This window comes from Bombina bombina, chromosome 12, assembly GCF_027579735.1.
Source record: "Bombina bombina isolate aBomBom1 chromosome 12, aBomBom1.pri, whole genome shotgun sequence".
Taxonomy (NCBI): Eukaryota; Metazoa; Chordata; class Amphibia; order Anura; family Bombinatoridae; genus Bombina; species Bombina bombina.
In genome coordinates this window covers 125,274,496-125,299,312 of record NC_069510.1, presented here as the reverse complement: position 1 = coordinate 125,299,312, position 24,817 = coordinate 125,274,496, and the positions used below count along the sequence as shown (strand labels likewise).

General features: G+C 41.9%; 1 protein-coding gene across 1 annotated transcript in view; it reads right to left on the bottom strand.

The window, feature by feature from the left end:
• Window positions 1-24,817, bottom strand: part of LOC128642702 (uncharacterized) — a 282,968-nt gene that overhangs the window by 189,495 nt on the left and 68,656 nt on the right. Inside the window, exon 10 of the mRNA XM_053695480.1 lies at window positions 9,666-9,852. Coding sequence (XP_053551455.1) covers window positions 9,666-9,852 — 187 coding nt within the window. The remainder of the gene's footprint in view (window positions 1-9,665; window positions 9,853-24,817) is intronic.

The window sequence follows — 24,817 nt, the reverse complement described above, 5'->3', positions numbered from 1 at the left end:
TTACAACCAAGGTATGCAGAACACCATATCTGAACACGTCGAACCTTGAAGCAGATGGGCTACAACAGCAGAAGACTACACCGGGTGCCACTCCTGTCAGCTAAGAACAGGAAACTGAGGCTAAAATTCACACAGGCTCACCAAAATTGGACAATAGAAGATTGGAAAAACGTTGCCTGGTTTTATGAGTCTCGATTTCAGCTGCAACATTCAAATGGTAGGGTCAGAATTTGGCATAAACAACATGAAAGTAGGGATCCATCCTGCCTTTTATCAATGGTTCAGGATGGTGGTGGTGGTGTAAAGATGTGGGGGATATTTTCTTGGCACATTTTGGCCCCTTAGTACCAATTGAGTATTGTTTAAACGCCACAGCCTACCTGAGTATTGTTGCTGACCATGTCCATCCCTTTATGACTACAGTGTACCCATCTTCTGATGGCTACTTCCAGCAGGATAATGCACCATGTCACAAAGCTCAAATCATCTCAAACTGGTTTCTTGAACATGACAATGAGTTCACTGTACTCCAATGGCCTCCATAGTCACCAGATCTCAGTCCAATAGAGCACCTTTGGGATGTGGTGGAATGGGAGATTCGCATCATGGATGTACAGCCGACAAATCTGCAGCAGCTGCGTGATGCTATCATGTCAATATGGATCACAATGTCTGAGGAATGTTTCCAACACCTTGTTGAATCTATGCCACGAAGAATTAAGGCAGTTCTGAAGGCAAAAGGGGGTCCAACCCAGTAATAGAAAGGAGTACCTAATAAAGTGGACGGTGAGTGTATATAGGTATAGATATATACAGATATATATATAGGAATATCTATTTAGAAATACATAGAACATATTCTGGTATGTGCAGAACATTGGAATGTGAAATATTTATAGTAAATACATAGTATAACACTTTATTAATTTTTCAGGTAGATTACGAGTTTTGCGTTCGTGTTTTAACACTGAAAAAATGCCCATTTCAGCGTTAAAACAGTAACGCAGCCATTACGAGTGTTGTCGGTATAACTGTACCACAAGCCTTTGAGCCTGTAACACAACATCAGTCCCGCATTCGAAAAAATTACGTTTTTACATGGGATTCCCATAGCGCTGCCATTACGAGTTTTGCGGTGAGGCTTAAAAACTTGCGTTACACCCTATACCGACACAATCTGTACCGCCATCTGAGACCAGTAGTTATGAGTTTTACGCAAAAAAAACTGTTAAACAAAACTCATAACTAAAGTGTTACAAAGTACACTAACACCAATAAACTACCTAATAACCTTTAAACCGAGGCCCTCCTCCATCGCAAATACTATTTTTAAGTTATTAACCCCTAATCTGACGCTCCCGACATCTCTGCCACTAATAAAATGTGTAGGAGAAACAAGAAAACAGCGCATCCACGATTCACAGTAGAGTTTATTCAGGAGACACACCTACACATATAGAATTACACTTACAAGATAATGATGATAAAAGTGCCTGTAGCTCAAAAATAGCTTGATGGTTATATTCGTGAGCAGTCCACACAGAGGTTTCCTCTTTATGCCGACCAGCAGCTTCCAATTTGACCTCCTTGCTCAGGCTTAAATACAGCAACTTTCTCAAATACAAAGATTTAAAACTCAATATTCCTCATATCATGGGAATATAGAATTCTATTATCATCATTATCTTGTAAGTGTAATTCTATATGTGTAGGTGTGTCTCCTGAATAAACTCTACTGTGAATCGTGGATGCGCTGTTTTCTTGTTTCTCCTACACATAGTTTTTGCCTCTACGGGACGCACACAGTGGAAGCCCCGTGATACACCAGCTACACCGGATCAGATTCAAGCAAGACCTGTGGAGTTTCTGTAAGGAGACAACCGCTCCTTCTTTCTACTCGTTGTGGACATCGGCAAAACAGCTTCAACCTGAACTGAACCAAGTGCGGTCTGTAACCATTTTAATTGTACCTTGTTTGCCTTGGGAACCACTGCCAAAGAACTAAAAAAGAACAATTGTGGTACAAATATGGAGTAGTAAAAAACTAATAGTAACTTTGTTTGCAGCTACACGCTTATATTAGGAGACGTGCTTATGACATTTTAACAGCATTTTTATTATTTTTTCTGACGATAGTTGCTGTGTACAATATTAGCTCTTGGTATTTGTATTTGTGTTTAGATTAACCTTATTGCAAGTTAATATTTGAAACTATTTTAAATTATTCTATTTTGATAACACCCAGGTTGACTATAGACGTGTGCCTCCAATTGCAAACAGTAGAGCTGTTAGTATTTTCTCAAATCTAATAAAATGTATTAACCCCTATTCCGCCACTCTTGTCAGGCCGCCACTATACTAAAGATATTAACCCTATTCCCCCGCACCCCAACATCACCCACACTATAATAAATCTATTAACCCCTATTCCGCTGCTTCACGACATCGCCGCCACTAAATAAAGTTATTAACCCCTAAACCTCTGGCCTCCCACATCACTACCACTAAATAAACCTATTAACCCCTAAACTGCCAGCCCCCCACATTGCATCAACCTAAATTAAACTATATTAACCCCTAAACCTAACCCTAACACCCCCTAACTTTAACATAATTAAAATAGAGCTAAATTAAAGTTACACTTATTAACTAAATAATAGCTATTTAAAAATAAATACATACTTACCTGTGAAATAAAACCTAAGCTAGCTACAATAAAATAGTTATATTGTAGCTAGCTTACCGCTAGATTTACAGTTCTGCGGCCAAAGGGGTGCGTTAGCTACACGTGCTTTTTTTCCCCCGCACCTTTTAAATACCGCTGGGTATTTGAAGGGCTGCGTTAGGCTCCAAAAAGGGAGCGTAGAGCATATTTACCGCCACTGCAACTCTAAATACTAGCGGTGCTTACGGAAGCAGCCAGCTTCAAAAACGTGCTTGTGCACGATTCCCCCAAAGGAAACAATGGGGCCGTTTGAGCTTAAAAAGAAACTTAAAACTTGCAAAAAAGCAGCGTTCAGCTCCTAACACAGCCCCATTGTTTCCTATGGGGAAACACTCCCTAAGTCTGCACCTAACACTCTAACATGTACCCCGAGTCTAAACACCCCTAACCTTACACTTATTAACCCCTAATCTGCCGCCCCCGCTATCGCTGACCCCTGCAAAAAATTTTTAACCCCTAATCTTCCACTCCGTACACCACAGCCACCTACGTTATCCCTATGTACCCCTAATCTCCTGCCCCTAACACCGCCGACCCCTATATTATATTTATTAACCCCTAATCTGCCGCCTCCAACGTCGCCGCCACCTACCTACAATTATTAACCCCTAATCTGCCGACCGGACCTCACCGCTACTATAATAAAGTTATTAACCCCTAATCCGCCTCACTCCCGCCTCAATAACCTTATAATAAATAGCATTAACCCCTAATCTTCCCTCCCTGACATCACCGACACCTAACTTCAAGTATTAACCCCTAATCTGCCGACCGGACCTCACCGCTACTCTAATAAATTTATTAACCCCTAAAGCTAAGTCTAACCCTAACACTAACACCCCCTAAGTTAAATATAATTTTTATCTAAAAAAATAAATTAACTCTTATTAAATAAATTATTCCTATTTAAAGCTAAATACTTACCTGTAAAATAAATCCTAATATAGCTACAATATAAATTATAATTATATTGTAGCTATTTTAGGATTAATATTTATTTTACAGGCAACTTTGTATTTATTTTAACCAGGTACAATAGCTATTAAATAGTTAATAACTATTTAATAGCTACCTAGTTAAAATAATTACAAAATTACCTGTAAAATAAATCCTAACCTAAGTTACAATTAAACCTAACACTACACTATCAATAAATTAATTACATACAAATACCTACAATTAAATACAATTAAATAAACTAACTAAAGTACAAACAATAAAAAAAGAACTAAGATACAAAAAATAAAAAAATAATTTACAAACATTAGAAAAATATTACAACAATTTTAAGCTAATTACACCTACTCTAAGCCCCCTAATAAAATAACAAAGCCCCCCCAAAATAAAAAAATGCCCTACCCTATTCTAAAATACAAATAGAAAAGCTCTTTTACCTTACCAGCCCTTAAAGGGCCTTTTGCGGGGCATGCCCCAAAGAATTCTGCTCTTTTGCCTGTAAAAAAACATACAATACCCCCCCAACATTACAACCCACCACCCACATACCCCTAATCTAACCCAAACCCCCCTTAAATAAACCTAACACTAAGCCCCTGAAGATCTCCCTACCTTATCTTCACCACGCCGGGTATCACCGATCCGTCCAGAGGAGGCTCCGAAATCTTCATCCAAGCCCAAGCGGGGGCTGAAGAGATCCATCATCGGGCTGAAGAGATCCATCATCCAGCTGAAGAGGTCCATCATCGGGCTGAAGAGATCCATCATCCGGCTGAAGAGGTCCATCATCGGGCTGAAGAGGTCCATCATCGGGCTGAAGAGGTCCATCATCCGGCTGAAGTCTTCTATCAAGCGGCATCTTCAATCTTCTTTCTTCCGGATCCATCTTCATCTCGCCGACGGGGAATATCCATCCTGGCCGACAACTTCCCGACGAATGACGGTTCCTTTAAATGACGTCATCCAAGATGGCGTCCCTCGAATTCCGATTGACTGATAGGATTCTATCAGCCAATCGGAATTAAGGTAGGAAAATTCTGATTGGCTGATGGAATCAGCCAATCAGATTGAGCTCGCATTCTATTGGCTGTTCCGATCAGCCAATCGGATTGAACTTGAATCTGATTGGGCTGATAGAATCCTATCAGCCAATCGGAATTCGAGGGACGCCATCTTGGATGACGTCATTTAAAGGAACCATCATTCGTCGGGAAGTCGTCGGCCAGGATAGATGTTCCGCGTCGGCGGGATGAAGATGGATCCGGAAGAAAGAAGATTGAAAATGCCGCTTGATAGAAGCCGGATGATGGATCCCTTCAGCCCGATAATGGACCTCTTCAGCCCGATGATGGACCTCTTCAGCCCGATGATGGATCTCTTCAGCCCGATGATGGATCTCTTCAGCCCCCACTTGGGCTTGGATGAAGATTTCGGAGCCTCCTCTGGACGGATCGGTGATACCCGGCGTGGTGAAGATAAGGTAGGGAGATCTTCAGGGGCTTAGTGTTAGGTTTATTTAAGGGGGGTTTGGGTTAGATTAGGGGTATGTGGGTGGTGGGTTGTAATGTTGGGGGGGGTATTGTATGTTTTTTTTTTTACAGGCAAAAGAGCAGAATTCTTTGGGGCATGCCCCGCAAAAGGCCCTTTTAAGGGCTGGTAAGGTAAAAGAGCTTTTCTATTTGTATTTTAGAATAGGGTAGGGCATTTTTTTATTTTGGGGGGCTTTGTTATTTTATTAGGGGGCTTAGAGTAGGCGTAATTAGCTTAAAATTGTTGTAATATTATTCTAATGTTTGTAAATTATTTTTAATTTTTTGTAACTTAGTTCTTTTTTCATTTTTTGTACTTTAGTTAGTTTATTTAATTGTATTTAATTGTAGGTATTTGTATGTAATTAATTTATTGATAGTGTAGTGTTAGGTTTAATTGTAGATAATTGTAGGTATTTTATTTAATTCATTTATTGATAGTGTAGTGTTAGGTTTAATTGTAACTTAGGTTAGGATTTATTTTACAGGTAATTTTGTAATTATTTTAACTAGGTAGCTATTAAATAGTTATTAACTATTTAATAGCTATTGTACCTGGTTAAAATAAATACAAAGTTGCCTGTAAAATAAATATAAATCCTAAAATAGCTACAATATAATTATAATTTATATTGTAGCTATATTAGGGTTTATTTTACAGGTAAGTATTTAGCTTTAAATAGGAATAATTTATTTAAAAGAGTTAATTTATTTTGTTAGATAAAAATTATATTTAACTTAGGGGGGTGTTAGTGTTAGGGTTAGACTTAGCTTTAGGGGTTAATAAATTTAATAGAGTAGCGGTGAGGTCCGGTCGGCAGATTAGGGGTTAATACTTGAAGTTAGGTGTTGGCGATGTTAGGGAGGGAAGATTAGGGGTTAATACTATTTATTATAGGGTTATTGAGGCGGGAGTGAGGCAGATTAGGGGTTAATAACTTTATTATAGTAGCGGTGAGGTCTGGTCGGCAGATTAGGGGTTAATAATTGTAGGTAGGTGGCAGCGACGTTGGGGGCGGCAGATTAGGGGTTAATAAATATAATATGGGGTCGGCGGTGTTAGGGGCAGCAGATTAGGGGTACATAGGGATAATGTAGGTGGCGGCGGTGTGCGGTCGGCAGATTAGGGGTTAAAAAAAAAATATTAGAGTGGCGGTAATGTGGGGGGGCCTCGGTTTAGGGGTACATAGGTAGTTTATGGGTGTTAGTGTACTTTAAAGCACAGTAGTTAAGAGCTTTATGAACTGGCGTTAGCCCAGAAAGCTGTTAACTCCTGGCTTTTTGCTGCGGCTGGAGTCTTGTCTTTAGATTTCTAACGCTCACTTCAGCCAAGACTCTAAATACCGGCGTTAGAAAGATCCCATTGAAAAGATAGGATACGCAATTGGCGTAGGGGGATCTGCGGTATGGAAAAGTCGCGGCTGGAAAGTGAGCGTTAGACCCTTTCCTGACTGACTCTAAATACCAGCGGGCGGCCAAAACCAGCGTTAGGAGCCCCTAACGCTGGTTTTGACGGCTAACACAGAACTCTAAATCTAGGCGTTAGGTTTTATTTTTATTTCACAGGTAAGTTTGTATTTATATTAACTAGGTAGACTTGTTAGTAAATACTTACTATGTACTAACTACCTAGTTAAAATAAATACAAATTTATCTGTGAAATAAAACCTAAGCTGCCTTACACTAAAACCTAAAAATCACAAAAAATAGAAAATCCTACCATTACAAAAAAATAACAAACAAAATTATCCAAAACAATAAAAATTATTCCTATTCTAATACCCTTGTTTAAAAAAAAAAAACAAAAAAAAAAAACCCTAATCTATAATAAACTACCAAGGGCCCTTACAAGGGCCTTTTTTTAGGGCATTGCCCTAAAATAAATCAGCTCTTTTCCTACAAAAGAAAAACAAACACCCCCTAACAGTATACAAACCCCCACCCCCCAAACCCACAAAATAAAAATAAAGTAAAACCTAATCTACCCATTGCCCTGAAAAGGGCATTCAGCTCTTTTGCTGCCCATTAAAAATAAAAAATATCTATTCTAAAATAAAAACCTAAATGAAAAAAAAATTACACAAAATAACAAACGAATTATCCAAAATAATACCAATTATTCCTATTCTAATACCCATTTTAAAAAAAAACACCCCAACATAAAAGAATCCTAATCTATAATAAACTACCAATAGCCTTTAAAAGGGCCTTTTGTGGGGCATTGCCCTAAAGAAATCAGCTCTTTTTCTAAACAAAAATGCAAAGACCCACTAACATCACAAACCTCCACCCCCCTCAAACCCACAAAATAAAAAAAAACTATCTAAAAAAACCTAATCTACCCATTGCCCTGAAAATGGCATTTATATGGGCATTGCCCTTAAAATGGCATTCAGCTCTTTTTCTTGCCCTTAAAAGGGCCTTTAACTCTTTTAAGAAATGCCCAAACCCTAATCTATAAAAAAACCCACCCCAAAAAACCTTAAAAAACCTAACACTAACCCATTTTTAGGTACTTACAGTTGGTGGAGTCCCGCTTGAACGATCTTCATCCATGCGGCTTCATCTTCATCCATCACGGGACCAGCATCTTCTTCATCCCTGCGGGGGCGGAGCGGTCGATGCGTGGAGGCGGAGGTCCAGGCGAAGGTCCAAGGCGGAGGTCCAAGCGAAGGTCCAAGGCGGAGGTCAATCGATCCGACGTGGAGGTCCTCTTCATGCGATTGTCCGCCGCACACTGAGGATTCAAATGCAAGGTACCCCTTTTATACTGGGGGTACCATTGCATTCCTGTTGGCTGAACATTTTTAATCAGCCAATAGGAATTAGGGCTGCTAAAATCCTATTGGCTGTTCAAATCAGCCAATAGGTTTTAGCAGCTCTCATTCCTATTGGCTAATTTTAAACGGGGTATTAGGATAGGAATCATTTTTATTATTTTGGATAATTTCATTTATTTTTTGTAATGGTAGTTTTTTTATTTTTTGTAATTGTAGTTTTAATTTTTTAGTAATCTTAGTTTTTTTTATTTTTAGTAATGTTAGGTTTTATTAGTTTAATCTTAGGATTTATTTTTAATTCACAGGTAAGTTTGTATTTATTTTTAAATAGGTAGTTAGTCAATAATTGTAACTTTAATTTAGCTCTATTTTAATTATGTTAAAGTTAGGGGGTGTTAGGTTTAGGGAAAAGTAGTTTAATTTAGGTTGTTGCGATGTGGGTGCCGGCGGTTTAGGGGTTAATAGGTTTAGTTAGTGTTGGCGATGTTTGGGAATAGCGGTTTAGGGGTTAATAGGTTTAGTTAGTGTTGGTGATGTTTGAGAACGGCGGTGGTTTAGGGGTTAATAGGTTTAGCTAGTGTAAGTGATGTTGGGGAACTGCAATTTAGGGGTTGATAGGTTTAGTTTGTGTTGGCGATGTCGGGGAACTGGGGTTTAGGGGTCAATAGGTTTAGTTAGTGTCGGCCATGCCAGAGAACGGCGGTTTAGGGGTTAATAGCTTTATTTAGTGATTTAGATAGTGTCGGTGAAGTCAGGGAACTACGGTTTAGATTAGAACAATGAAAAATTACGAATATGAATAAAGAATGGATCCAAAAATTCGGAAACTGATTTTTTCGTTTTCAGAATTTTTCAAGATTTTAGTTATGGTGCTGATTCGGAAATTCGGATTCATTCGAATCTCCGAATCGGCCAAAAACGAATTGCACATGTCTAATTTTTATATATGTCTGTAAATACATAACTACACATGTAAATAAATATGTGCAAACATATATACATTTATATATATATATATATATATATATACACATACACATACAAATACATATTTAGACATGTATATGAATGTATCTCTATGTTAAAGCCCTATTTTTTCTAACACCTGAAACCTTCTATCTTTGAGCCCTTATAACTTTTTATGCAATATTTTTTTAACTCATTTTTATTTTATAGTTCTATTATGAGTGTAACTGAAGTGTTAAATGTATGAAGTGTTTTGTGACACTTAGTTGTCGAGGGTAACAGTTAACCAGAGCTCTGAAGTAAAAGCAATCATTCTAGCGTAAATCGCGATTGCGCTCACGCTTTTGCATTTACTTTCAACTTGTAATACGAGCAGACCATAGCGCGCCACTCGTAATCTAGCCCAAAGACAGTTAGGGATAGATATGTAGTAGGTTTAGCCCTGATACTTCAGGGGCAATTCTAGCTCTGAGAATTAGAAAATCCACAGTTTTCAGGGCTAAATTACATGAAAAGAGAAAAATAAATAATGAAACTATACTGCAGAGTGGTTTTGCTAGTGATAACTAAACATATTATATAATAATACAACGTGCTTACTGACCGTCAGTCTTTGCCGCGTACGATATGTGTCTGCTGCTGGCATTACACATAAATAACACTCACATACTGTACATTTTATCACACCAGTAACGAGATTACACTTACTGAAGCGAGAGATGTCAGCAATCATGAAGTACGATCCCTGGGGGCTCACAGGTCTCATTCCCACTTCACTTAAGCAGCGATACAAACGGTCTCTCTTCCCCTGCAACTCGTCCCGTAGCTGCACAAAGTAACAATCCGGCTTATTCAACCTGTCCAGCTCCCTCTGAAACCCCTGCGCCACGGCATCCTGCAATAGGTAGGCACCCCAATCATATAGAGCTCAGCGACAAGGGTTAAACACATAGGTAAAGACCTTACACATTACTAATAACTAGCTGTAGGGTTATACACATGGGTAAATACCTTACACATTACTAATAACTAGCTGTAGGGTTATACACATAGGTAAAGAGCACACACATTACTAATAACTAGCTGAAGGGTTATACACATAAGTAAAGAGCACACATATTACTAATAACTAGCTGTAGGGTTATACACATAGGTAAAGAGCACACACACATTACTAATAACTAGCTGTAGGGTTATACACATAGGTAAAGACCACACACACATTACTAATAACTAGCTGTAGGGTTATACACATAGGTAAAGACCACACACATTACTAATAACTAGCTGTAGGGTTATACACATAGGTAAAGAGCACACACACATTACTAATAACTAGCTGTAGGGTTATACACATAGGTAAAGACCACACACATTACTAATAACTAGCTGTAGGGTTATACACATAGGTAAAGAGCACACACATTACTAATAACTAGCTGTAGGGTTATACACATAGGTAAAGAGCACACACATTACTAATAACTAGCTGTAGGGTTATACACATGGGTAAATACCTTACACATTACTAATAACTAGCTGTAGGGTTATACACATAGGTAAAGAGCACACACATTACTAATAACTAGCTGAAGGGTTATACACATAAGTAAAGAGCACACATATTACTAATAACTAGCTGTAGGGTTATACACATAGGTAAAGAGCACACACACATTACTAATAACTAGCTGTAGGGTTATACACATAGGTAAAGACCACACACACATTACTAATAACTAGCTGTAGGGTTATACACATAGGTAAAGACCACACACATTACTAATAACTAGCTGTAGGGTTATACACATAGGTAAAGAGCACACACACATTACTAATAACTAGCTGTAGGGTTATACACATAGGTAAAGACCACACACATTACTAATAACTAGCTGTAGGGTTATACACATAGGTAAAGAGCACACACATTACTAATAACTAGCTGTAGGGTTATACACATAGGTAAAGAGCACATACACATTACTAATAACTAGCTGTAGGGTTATACACATAGGTAAAGACCTTACACATTACTAATAACTAGCTGTAGGGTTATACACATAGGTAAAGACCACACACACATTACTAATAACTAGCTGTAGGGTTATACACATAGGTAAAGACCACACACATTACTAATAACTAGATGTAGTGTTATACACATAGGTAAAGACCACACACACATTACTAATAACTAGCTGTAGGGTTATACACATAGGTAAAGACCACACACATTACTAATAAGTAGATGTAGTGTTATACACATAGGTAAAGACCACACACACATTACTAATAACTAGCTGTAGGGTTATACACATAGGTAAAGACCACACACACATTACCACTCAGGAGCTCTAATGGGGTTAAACACTTGGATTGATCCCAATCAGTTGTTTGATAATTATCAGCATGTTAATGGCTGCAGATGAGCCATTTTTCATGACAATGTGATCACAATCAGACATTTTCATTGTATATGAGTTAACACTTTTCCACTTATACACAAGTACCCAAAAAAACAGAATTTATGCTTACCTGATAAATTACTTTCTCCAACGGTGTGTCCGGTCCACGGTGTCATCCTTACTTGTGGGAATATCTCTTCCCCAACAGGAAATGGCAAAGAGTCCCAGCAAAGCTGTCCATATAGTCCCTCCTAGGCTACGCCCACCCCAGTCATTCGACCGACGGACAGGAGGAAAAAAAAACGGAGAAACTATAGGGTGCCGTGGTGACTGTAGTTAGAGAAAATAATTCATCAAACCTGATTAAAAAACCAGGGCGGGCCGTGGACCGGACACACCGTTGGAGAAATTAATTTATCAGGTAAGCATAAATTCTGTTTTCTCCAACATTGGTGTGTCCGGTCCATGGCGTCATCCTTACTTGTGGGAACCAATACCAAAGCTTTAGGACACGGATGAAGGGAGGGAGCAAATCAGGTTACCTAAACAGAAGGCACCACGGCTTGCAAAACCTTTCTCCCAAAAATAGCCTCTGAAGAAGCAAAAGTATCAAATTTGTAAAATTTGGCAAAAGTGTGCAGTGAAGACCAAGTCGCTGCCTTACATATCTGATCAACAGAAGCCTCGTTCTTGAAGGCCCATGTGGAAGCCACAGCCCTAGTGGAGTGAGCTGTGATTCTTTCAGGAGGCTGCCGTCCGGCAGTCTCGTAAGCCAATCGGATGATGCTTTTAAGCCAAAAGGAAAGAGAGGTAGAAGTCGCTTTTTGACCTCTCCTTTTACCAGAATAGACGACAAACAGAGAAGAAGTTTGTCTGAACTCTTTTGTAGCTTCTAAATAGAATTTTAGAGCACGGACTACGTCTAAATTGTGTAACAAACGTTCCTTCTTTGAAACTGGATTCGGACACAAAGAAGGTACAACTATCTCCTGGTTAATATTTTTGTTAGAAACAACCTTTGGAAGAAAACCAGGCTTAGTACGCAAAACAACCTTATCTGCATGGAACACCAGATAGGGCGGAGAACACTGCAGAGCAGATAACTCAGAAACTCTTCTAGCAGAAGAAATAGCAACCAAAATCAAAACTTTCCAAGATAACAACTTAATATCTATGGAATGTAGAGGTTCAAACGGAACCCCTTGAAGAACTGAAAGAACTAGATTTAAACTCCAGGGAGGAGTCAAAGGTCTGTAAACAGGCTTGATCCTAACCAGAGCCTGAACAAATGCTTGAACATCTGGCACAGCTGCCAGTCGTTTGTGTAATAAGACAGATAAAGCAGAAATCTGTCCCTTTAGAGAGCGCGCTGATAATCCTTTATCCAAACCCTCTTGTAGAAAGGAAAGGATCTTAGGGATTTTGATCTTATTCCATAAGAATCCCTTGGATTCACACCAGCAGATATATCTTTCCATATTTTATGGTAAATTTTTCTAGTTACCGGTTTTCTGGCTTGAACTAGAGTATCTATCACAGAATCTGAAAACCCACGCTTTGATAGAATCAAGCGTTCAATTTCCAAGCCGTCAGCTGGAGGGAGACCAGATTTGAATGTTCGAATGGACCCTGTACAAGAAGATCCTGTCTCAAAGGTAGCTTCCATGGTGGAACCGATGACATATTCACCAGGTCTGCATACCAAGTCCTGCGTGGCCATGCAGGAGCTATCAAGATCACCGAGGCCCTCTCCTGCTTGATCCTGGCTACCAGCCTGGGAATGAGAGGAAACGGTGGAAACACATAGGCTAGGTTGAAGGTCCAAGGCGCTACTAGTGCATCCACTAGAGTCGCCTTGGGATCCCTGGATCTGGACCCGTAGCAAGGAACCTTGAAGTTCTGACGAGACGCCATCAGATCCATATCTGGAATGCCCCATAATTGAGTCAACTGGGCAAAGATCTCCGGGTGGAGTTCCCACTCCCCCGGATGGAATGTCTGACGACTCAGATAATCCGCCTCCCAGTTTTCCACACCTGGGATGTGGATCGCAGATAGGTGGCAGGAGTGATCCTCCGCCCATTTTATTATTTTGGTCACTTCTTTCATCGCCAGGGAACTCCTTGTTCCCCCCTGATGATTGATATAAGCAACAGTCGTCATGTTGTCTGATTGGAATCTTATGAATCTGGCCTTTGCTAGTTGAGGCCAAGCCCTGAGAGCATTGAATATCGCTCTCAGTTCCAGAATGTTTATCGGGAGAAGAGACTCTTCCCGAGACCATAGTCCCTGAGCTTTCAGGAATTCCCAGACCGCGCCCCAGCCCACTAGACTGGTGTCGGTCGTGACGATGACCCACTCTGGTCTGCGGAAGCTCATTCCCTGGGACAGGTGGTCCAGGGTTAGCCACCAACGGAGTGAGTCTCTGGTCTTCTGATCTACTTGAATCACTGGAGACAAGTCTGTATAGTCCCCATTCCACTGTTTCAGCATGCACAGTTGTAATGGTCTTAGATGAATTCGCGCAAAAGGAACTATGTCCATTGCTGCAACCATCAACCCTACTACTTCCATGCACTGAGCTACGGAAGGACGAGGAATAGAATGAAGAACTTGACAAGCGTTTAGAAGTTTTGACTTTCTGACTTCTGTCAGGAAAATCCTCATTTCTAAAGAATCTATTATTGTTCCCAAGAAGGGAACTCTTGTCGACGGAGACAGGGAACTTTTTTCTATGTTCACCTTCCATCCGTGAGATCTGAGAAAGGCCAGAACGATGTCTGTGTGAGCCTTTGCCTTTGAAAGAGACGACGCTTGTATTAGAATGTCGTCCAAGTATGGTACTACTGCAATGCCCCTTGGTCTTAGAACCGCTAGAAGGGATCCGAGTACCTTGGTGAAAATCCTTGGAGCAGTGGCTAACCCGAAAGGGAGGGCCACAAACTGGTAATGTTTGTCCAGAAAGGCGAACCTTAGGAACTGATGATGTTCTTTGTGGATAGGAATATGTAGATACGCATCCTTTAGATCCACGGTAGTCATAAATTGACCTTCCTGGATTGTGGGTAGAATCGTTCGAATGGTTTCCATTTTGAACGATGGTACTCTGAGAAATTTGTTTAGGATCTTTAAATCCAGAATTGGTCTGAAAGTTCCCTCTTTTTTGGGAACTACAAACAGATTTGAGTAAAAACCCATTCCTTGTTCCGCCGTTGGAACTGGGTGTATCACTCCCATCTTTAACAGGTCTTCTACACAATGTAAGAATGCCTGTCTCTTTATTTGGTTTGAGGATAAGTGAGACATGTGGAACCTTCCCCTTGGGGATAGTTCCTTGAATTCCAGAAGATAACCCTGAGAAACTATTTCTAGTGTCCAGGGATCCTGAACATCTCTTGCCCAAGCCTGAGCAAAGAGAGAGAGTCTGCCCCCTACTAGATCCGGTCCCGGATCGGGGGCTACTCCTTCATGCTGTTTTGTTAGCAGCAGAAGGCTTCTTGGCCTGCTTACCCTTTTTCCAGCCTTGCATCGGTTTCCAGGCTGGTTTGGTTTGAGAAGCATTACCCTCTTGTTTAGAGGATGCAGAGATAGAGGCCGGTCCGTTCCTGAAATTGCGAAAGGAACGAAAATTAGACTTATTCTTGGCTTTGAAAGGCCTATCTTGTGGGAGGGTGCGGCCCTTTCCCCCAGAGATGTCTGAAATAATCTCTTTCAATTCTGGCCCAAAGAGAGTCTTACCCTTGAAAGGGATATTAAACAATTTTGTCTTGGAAGATACATCCGCTGACCAAGACTTTAGCCAAAGCGCTCTGCGCGCCACAATTGCAAACCCTGAATTTTTCGCCGCTAATCTAGCTAGTTGCAAAGCGTCATCTAAAATAAAAGAATTAGCCAACTTGAGTGTGTGAACTCTGTCCATAACCTCCTCATACGGAGTCTCTCTACTGAGCGACTTTTCTAGTTCCTCGAACCAGAACCACGCTGCTGTAGTGACAGGAACAATGCACGAAATGGGTTGCAGGAGGTAACCTTGCTGTACAAAAATCTTTTTAAGCAGACCCTCCAATTTTTTATCCATAGGATCTTTGAAAGCACAATTATCCTCGATAGGAATAGTAGTGCGCTTGTTTAAAGTAGAAACTGCCCCCTCGACCTTAGGGACTGTCTGCCATAAGTCCTTTCTGGGGTCGACCATAGGAAATAATTTCTTAAATATAGGAGGGGGGACAAAAGGTATGCCGGGCTTCTCCCACTCTGTATTCACTATATCCTCCACCCGCTTGGGTATAGGAAAAGCGTCAGGGTGCAACGGAACCTCTAGGAACTTGTCCATCTTGCATAATTTTTCTGGAATGACCAGGTTGTCACAATCATCCAGAGTAGATAACACCTCCTTAAGCAGTGCGAGGAGATGTTCTAATTTAAATTTAAATGTCACAACATCAGGTTCTGCCTGTTGAGAAATTTTACCTGAATCTGAAATTTCCCCATCCGACAAAACCTCCCTCATGACCCCTTCAGATTGGTGTGAGGGTATGACAGAGCAATTATCATCAGCGCCCTCCTGCTCTACAGTGTTTAAAACAGAGCAATCACGCTTTCTCTAATATGCAGGCATTTTGGATAAAATATTTGCTATAGAGTTATCCATTACTGCCGTTAATTGTTGCATAGTAATAAGCATTGGCGCGCTAGAAGTACTAGGGGCCTCCTGCGTGGGCAAAACTGGTGTAGACACAGAAGGAGATGATGTAGAACTATGTCTACTCCCTTCATCTGATGAATCATCTTGGGCAACTTTACTATCTGTGGCAATACTGTCCTTACTTTGTTTGGACGCTATGGCACAATTATCACACAATTTTGAAGGGGGACACACATTGATCTTCAAACATATAGAACATAGCTTATCTGAAGGTGCAGACATGTTAAACAGGCTTAAACTTGTCAAGAAAGTACAAAAAAAACATTTAAAATAAAACCGTTACTGTATCTTTAAATTTTAAACAGTGCACACTTTATTACTGAATATGTGAAAAATTATGAAGGAATTGTTCAAAATTTACCAAATTTTCACCACAGTGTCTTAAAGCATTCAAAGTATTGCACACCAATTTTCAGAGCTTTAACCCTTAAAATAAAGAAACCGGTTACAGTTTTAACCCCTCTACAGTCCCAGCTACAGCCTTTGCTGCGACTTTACCAAACCCAGGGGGGAATACGATACCAAATGAAGCCTTCTTGGAACTTTTCCAACTACTTTCAGATCCTCACACATGCATCTGCATGTCTTGCTCTCAAAAGTAACTGCGCAGTAATGGCGCGAAAATGAGGCTCAGCCTACAACTGGGAAGGCCCTTCCTGACTGGAAAGGTGTCTAACACAGTGCCTGACGTTAAAAAACGTTCCCCAAATTTATAAGTGTGAATTACAAGCATAAACATGTATAAAATGCCCAAATAAAGCAATCGATTTTGCCCATAAAAGTGTCTACCAGTTTTATAGCCCATATTCAGCCCTTTATTCTGTTTGAGACTAAGAAAATGGCTTACCGGTCCCCATGAGGGGAAATGACAGCCTTCCAGCATTACACAGTCTTGTTAGAAATATGGCTAGTCATACCTTAAGCAGAAAAGTCTGCTAACTGTTTCCCCCAACTGAAGTTACTTCATCTCAACAGTCCTATGTGGAAACAGCAAACGATTTTAGTTACTGTCTGCTAAAATCATCTTCCTCTCACAAACAGAACTCTTCATCTTTTTCTGTTTCAGAGTAAATAGTACATACCAGCACTATTTTAAAATAACAAAATCTTGATAGTAGAATAAAAAACTACAACTAAACACCACATACTCTTAACCATCTCCGTGGAGATGTTGCCTGTGCAACGGCAAAGAGAATGACTGGGGTGGGCGGAGCCTGGGAGGGACTATATGGACAGCTTTGCTGGGACTCTTTGCCATTTCCTGTTGGGGAAGAGATATTCCCACAAGTAAGGATGACGCCGTGGACCGGACACACCAATGTTGGAGAAAACAGAATTTAAGCTTACCTGATAAATTACTTTCTCTTGCGGTGTATCCAGTCCACGGATTCATCCTTTACTTGTGGGATATTCTCATTCCCTACAGGAAGTGGCAAAGAGAGCACACAGCAGAGCTGTCCATATAGCTCCCCCTCTAGCTCCACCCCCCAGTCATTCGACCAAAGGTTTGGAAGAAAAAGGAGAAACCATAGGGTGCAGTGGTGACTGTAGTTTAAACAAAAAAAATTACCTGACTTAATTGCCAGGGCGGGCCGTGGACTGGATACACCGCAAGAGAAAGTAATTTATCAGGTACGCATAAATTCTGTTTTCTCTTGCAAGGTGTATCCAGTCCACGGATTCATCCTTTACTTGTGGGATACCAATACCAAAGCTTTAGGACACGGATGAAGGGAGGGAACAAGGCAGGTAACCTAAACGGAAGGCACCACTGCTTGCAAAACCTTTCTCCCAAAAATAGCCTCCGAAGAAGCAAAAGTATCGAATTTGTAAAATTTGGCAAAAGTATGCAGTGAAGACCAAGTCGCTGCCTTACAAATCTGTTCAACAGAAGCCTCATTCTTGAAAGCCCATGTGGAAGCCACTGCTCTGGTAGAATGAGCAGTAATTCTTTCAGGAGGCTGCTGGCCAGCAGTCTCATAGGCCAAACGGATGATGCTTTTCAGCCAAAAGGAAAGAGAGGTAGCAGTCTGACCTCTCCTCTTACCAGAATAGATAACAAACAAGGAAGATGTTTGTCTGAAATCCTTAGTTGCTTGCAAATAGAACTTTAGAGCACGAACTACATCAAGATTGTGCAACAGACGTTCCTTCTTCGAAGAAGGATTGGGGCACAGAGAAGGAACAACAATTTCCTGGTTAATATTCTTGTTAGAAACCACTTTAGGAAGAAAACCAGGTTAGTACGCAAAACTACCTTATCTGCATGGAACACCAGGTAAGGTGAATCACACTGTAAGGCAGATAATTCTGAGACTCTTCGAGCAGAAGAGATAGCTACCAAAAACAAAACTTTCCAAGATAACAACTTAATATCTATGGAATGTAAAGGTTCAAACGGAACCCCTTGAAGAACTGAAAGAACTAGATTTAGACTCCATGGCGGAGCCACAGGTTTATAGACAGGCTTGATTCTGACTAAAGCCTGTGCAAACGCTTGAACGTCTGGTACCTCTGCCAGATGCTTGTGTAAAAGGATAGACAGAGCAGATATCTGTCCCTTTAAAGAACTAGCCGACAATCCTTTCTCCAATCCGTCTTGGAGAGAGGACAATATCCTGGGAATCCTAATCTTACTCCATGAGTAACCCTTGGATTCACACCAACAAAGATATTTTCGCCATATCTTATGGTAGATTTTCCTGGTGACAGGCTTTCTAGCCTGAATCAGAGTATCTATAACTGACTCAGAGAAACCACGCTTTGATAGAATTAAGCGTTCAATCTCCAAGCAGTCAGACGTAGAGAAACTAGATTTGGATGCTTGAACGGACCCTGTATTAGAAGGTCCTGCCTCATTGGCAGTGTCCATGGTGGGACAGATGACATGTCCACTAGGTCTGCATACCAAGTCCTGCGTGGCCACGCAGGCGCTATCAAAATCACCGACGCCTTCTCCTGCTTGATTCTGGCGATCAGACGAGGGAGAAGAGGAAACGGTGGGAAAACATAAGCCAGATTGAAGGACCAAGGCGCTGCTAGAGCATCTATCAATGCCGCCTTGGGGTCCCGGGACCTGGATCCGTAGAGAGGAAGCTTGGTGTTCTGACGGGACGCCATCAGATCCAACTCTGGAATGCCCCATAGCTGAGTCAGCTGGGCAAATACCTCCGGGTGGAGTTCCCACTCCCCCGGGTGAAAAGTCTGACGACTCAGAAAATCTGCCTCCCAGTTGTCTACTCCTGGGATGTGAATTGCTGAGAGATGGCAGGAGTGGTCCTCCGCCCACCTGATTATTTTGGTTACTTCCTTCATCGCTAGGGAACTCTTTGTTCCCCCCTGATGATTGATGTAAGCCACAGTCGTGATGTTGTCCGACTGAAATCTGATGAATTTGGCCGCAGCTAGTTGAGGCCATGCCTGAAGCGCATTGAATACCGCCCTCAGTTCCAGAATGTTTATCGGGAGAAGAGATTCTTCCCAAGACCATAAGCCTTGAGCTTTCAGGGAGTCCCAGACTGCACCCCAGCCTAACAGACTGGCGTCGGTCATTACAATGATCCACTCTAGTCTGCGGAAACATATTCCCTGAGACAGGTGATCCTGAGACAACCACCAGAGAAGAGAAACTCTGGTTTCCTGGTCCAACTGTATTTGAGGAGACAAATCTGCATAATCCCAATTCCACTGATTGAGCATGCATAGTTGCAGTAATCTGAGATGTATCCGAGTGAAAGGGACTATGTCCATTGCCGCTACCATTAATATGATTGCCTCCATGATCTGAGCTACAGATGGCCGAGGAATGGAATGAAGAACTCGGCAAGTAGTTAAAAGTTTCAACTTTCTGACCTCTGTCAGAAATATTTTCATTTCTACAGAATCTATTAGTGTTCCTAGGAAGGGAACCTTTGTGAGTGGGGACAGAGAACTCTTTTTGATGTTCACCTTCCACCCGTGAGACCTTAGAAAGGCCAATACAATCTCCGTGTGAGCCTTGGCTCTGTGAAAAGACGGCGCCTGAATTAAGATGTCGTCCAAATAAGGCGCCACTGCTATGCCCCGCGGTCTTAGAACCGCCAGAAGGGACCCTAGCACCTTTGTGAAAATTCTGGGAGCAGTGGCTAAACCGAATGGAAGAGCCACGAACTGGTAATGCTTGTCTAGAAAAGCGAACCGGAGGAACTGATGATGATCTTTGTGGATAGGGATATGCAGGTACGTATCCTTTAGATCCACGGTAGTCATATATTGACCTTCCTGGATCATAGGTAAGATTGTCCGAATGGTCTCCATCTTGAATGATGGGACTCTGAGGAATCTGTTTAGAATTTTTAGATCCAGGATTGGTCTGAAAACATAATTTATGCTTACCTGATAAATTCCTTTCTTCTGTTGTGTAATCAGTCCACGGGTCATCATTACTTCTGGGATATAACTCCTCCCCAACAGGAAATGCAAGAGGATTCACCCAGCAGAGCTGCATATAGCTCCTCCCCTCTACGTCACTCCCAGTCATTCGACCAAGAATCAACGAGAAAGGAGAAACCAAGGGTGAAGTGGTGACTGGAGTATAATTTAAAAGATATTTACCTGCCTTAAAAAACAGGGCGGGCCGTGGACTGATCACACAACAGAAGAAAGGAATTTATCAGGTAAGCATAAATTATGTTTTCTTCTGTTATGTGTGATCAGTCCACGGGTCATCATTACTTCTGGGATACCAATACCAAAGCAAAAGTACACGGATGACGGGAGGGATAGGCAGGCTCATTATACAGAAGGAACCACTGCCTGAAGAACCTTTCTCCCAAAAATAGCCTCCGAAGAAGCAAAAGTGTCAAATTTGTAAAATTTTGAAAAAGTATGAAGCGAAGACCAAGTTGCAGCCTTGCAAATCTGTTCAACAGAGGCCTCATTCTTAAAGGCCCAAGTGGAAGCCACAGCTCTAGTAGAATGAGCTGTAATTCTTTCAGGAGGCTGCTGTCCAGCAGTCTCATAGGCTAAACGAATTATGCTACGAAGCCAGAAGGAGAGAGAGGTAGCCGAAGCCTTATGACCTCTCCTCTGACCAGAGTACACGACAAACAGGGAAGACGTTTGTCGAAAATCCTTAGTTGCCTGCAAGTAGAACTTGAGGGCACGAACTACATCCAGATTGTGTAGAAGACGTTCCTTCTTTGAAGAAGGATTCGGGCACAGAGAAGGCACCACGATCTCTTGATTGATGTTCCTGTTAGTGACTACCTTAGGTAAGAACCCAGGTTTTGTACGCAGAACTACCTTATCTGAATGAAAAATCAAATAAGGAGAATCACAATGTAAAGCTGATAACTCAGAGACTCTCCGAGCCGAAGAAATAGCCATTAAAAATAACACTTTCCAAGATAACAACTTTATATCAATGGAATGAAGGGGTTCAAACGGAACTCCTTGTAGAACGTTAAGAACAAGGTTTAAACTCCATGGCGGAGCAACAGTTTTAAACACAGGCTTGATCCTAGCTAAAGCCTGACAAAAGGCCTGGACGTCTGGATTTTCTGACAGACGCCTGTGTAACAAGATGGACAGAGCTGAGATCTGTCCCTTTAATGAGCTAGCCGATAAACCCTTTTCTAAACCTTCTTGTAGAAAGGACAATATCCTAGGAATCCTAACCTTACTCCAGGAGTAACCTTTGGATTCGCACCAGTATAGGTATTTACGCCATATCTTATGGTAAATCCTTCTGGTAACAGGCTTCCTAGCCTGTATCAGGGTATCAATAACCGACTCAGAAAACCCACGTTTTGATAAAATCAAGCGTTCAATTTCCAAGCAGTCAGCTTCAGAGAAGTTAGATTTTGATGTTTGAATGGACCCTGTATCAGAAGGTCCTGTCTTAGAGGTAGAGACCAAGGCGGACAGGATGACATGTCCACTAGATCTGCATACCAAGTCCTGCGTGGCCATGCAGGCGCTATTAGAATCACTGATGCTCTCTCCTGTTTGATTTTGGCAATCAATCGAGGAAGCAGCGGGAAGGGTGGAAACACATAAGCCATCCCGAAGTTCCAAGGTGCTGTCAAAGCATCTATCAGAACCGCTCCCGGATCCCTGGATCTGGACCCGTAGTGAGGAAGTTTGGCGTTCTGGCGAGACGCCATGAGATCTATCTCTGGTTTGCCCCAACGTCGAAGTATTTGGGCAAAGACCTCCGGATGAAGTTCCCACTCCCCCGGATGAAAAGTCTGGCGACTCAAGAAATCCGCCTCCCAGTTCTCCACTCCCGGGATGTGGATTGCTGACAGGTGGCAAGAGTGAGACTCTGCCCAGCGAATTATCTTTGATACTTCTATCATTGCTAGGGAGCTTCTTGTCCCTCCCTGATGGTTGATGTAAGCTACAGTCGTGATGTTGTCCGACTGAAACCTGATGAACCCCCGAGTTTTTAACTGGGGCCAAGCCAGAAGGGCATTGAGAACTGCTCTCAATTCCAGAATGTTTATTGGCAGGAGACTTTCCTCCTGACTCCATTGTCCCTGAGCCTTCAGAGAATTCCAGACAGCGCCCCAACCTAGTAGGCTGGCGTCTGTTGTTACAATTGTCCAGTCCGGCCTGCTGAATGGCATCCCCCTGGACAGATGTGGCCGAGAAAGCCACCATAGAAGAGAGTTTCTGGTCTCTTGATCCAGATTCAGAGTAGGGGACAAGTCTGAGTAATCCCCATTCCACTGACTCAGCATGCACAATTGCAGCGGTCTGAGATGTAGACGTGCAAAGGGTACTATGTCCATTGCTGCTACCATTAAGCCGATCACCTCCATGCATTGAGCTACTGACGGGAGTTGAATGGAATGAAGGACACGGCATGCATTTAGAAGCTTTGTTAATCTGTCTTCTGTCAGATAAATCTTCATTTCTACAGAATCTATAAGAGTCCCCAAGAATGGAACTCTTGTGAGAGGAAAGAGAGAACTCTTCTTTTCGTTCACTTTCCATCCATGCGACCTTAGAAATGCCAGAACTAACTCTGTATGAGACTTGGCAGTTTGAAAGCTTGAGGCTTGTATCAGAATGTCGTCTAGGTACGGAGCTACCGAAATTCCTCGCGGTCTTAGTACCGCCAGAAGGGCACCCAGAACCTTTGTGAAGATTCTTGGAGCCGTAGCCAATCCGAATGGAAGAGCTACAAACTGGTAATGCCTGTCTAAGAAGGCAAACCTTAGATACCGGTAATGATCTTTGTGAATCGGTATGTGAAGGTAAGCATCCTTTAAATCCACTGTGGTCATGTACTGACCCTTTTGGATCATGGGTAAGATTGTCCGAATAGTTTCCATTTTGAACGATGGAACTCTTAGGAATTTGTTTAGGATCTTTAAATCCAAGATTGGCCTGAAAGTTCCCTCTTTTTTGGGAACCACAAACAGGTTTGAGTAAAACCCTTGTCCTTGTTCCGACCGCGGAACCGGATGGATCACTCCCATTAATAACAGATCTTGTACACAGCGTAGAAACGCTTCTTTCTTTATCTGGTTTGTTGACAACCTTGACAGATGAAATCTCCCTCTTGGGGGAGAGAATTTGAAGTCTAGAAGGTATCCCTGAGATATGATCTCTAGCGCCCAGGGATCCTGAACATCTCTTGCCCAAGCCTGGGCGAAGAGAGAGAGTCTGCCCCCCACTAGATCCGGTCCCGGATCGGGGGCCCTCGGTTCATGCTGTCTTTGGGGCAGCAGCAGGTTTCCTGGCCTGCTTGCCCTTGTTCCAGGACTGGTTAGGTTTCCAGCCTTGTCTGTAACGAGCAACAGCTCCTTCCTGTTTTGGTGCAGTGGAAGTTGGTGCTGCTCCTGCTTTGAAATTCCGAAAGGGACGAAAATTAGACTGTCTAGCCTTAGCTTTGGCTTTGTCTTGAGGCAGGGCGTGGCCCTTACCTCCTGTAATGTCAGCGATAATTTCTTTCAAACCGGGCCCAAATAAAGTTTGCCCCTTGAAAGGTATATTAAGTAATTTGGACTTAGAAGTTACATCAGCTGACCAGGATTTTAGCCACAGCGCCCTACGTGCCTGAATGGCGAATCCTGAGTTCTTAGCCGTAAGTTTGGTTAAATGTACTACGGCCTCCGAAATGAATGAATTAGCTAGTTTAAGGACTCTAAGCCTGTCCGTAATGTCGTCCAGCGTAGCTGAACTAAGGTTTTCTTCCAGAGACTCAATCCAAAATGCTGCCGCAGCCGTAATCGGCGCGATGCATGCAAGGGGTTGCAATATAAAACCTTGTTGAACAAACATTTTCTTAAGGTAACCCTCTAATTTTTTATCCATTGGATCTGAAAAAGCACAGCTATCCTCCACCGGGATAGTAGTACGCTTAGCTAAAGTAGAAACTGCTCCCTCCACCTTAGGGACCGTTTGCCATAAGTCCCGTGTGGTGGCGTCTATTGGAAACATCTTTCTAAATATTGGAGGGGGTGAGAACGGCACACCGGGTCTATCCCACTCCTTAGTAACAATTTCAGTTAGTCTCTTAGGTATAGGAAAAACGTCAGTACTCGCCGGTACCGCAAAGTATTTATCCAACCTACACAATTTCTCTGGTATTGCAACAGTGTTACAATCATTAAGAGCCGCTAAAACCTCCCCTAGTAATACACGGAGGTTCTCCAATTTAAATTTAAAATTTGAAATATCTGAATCCAATCTGTTTGGATCAGAACCGTCACCCACAGAATGAAGCTCTCCGTCCTCATGCTCTGCAAGCTGTG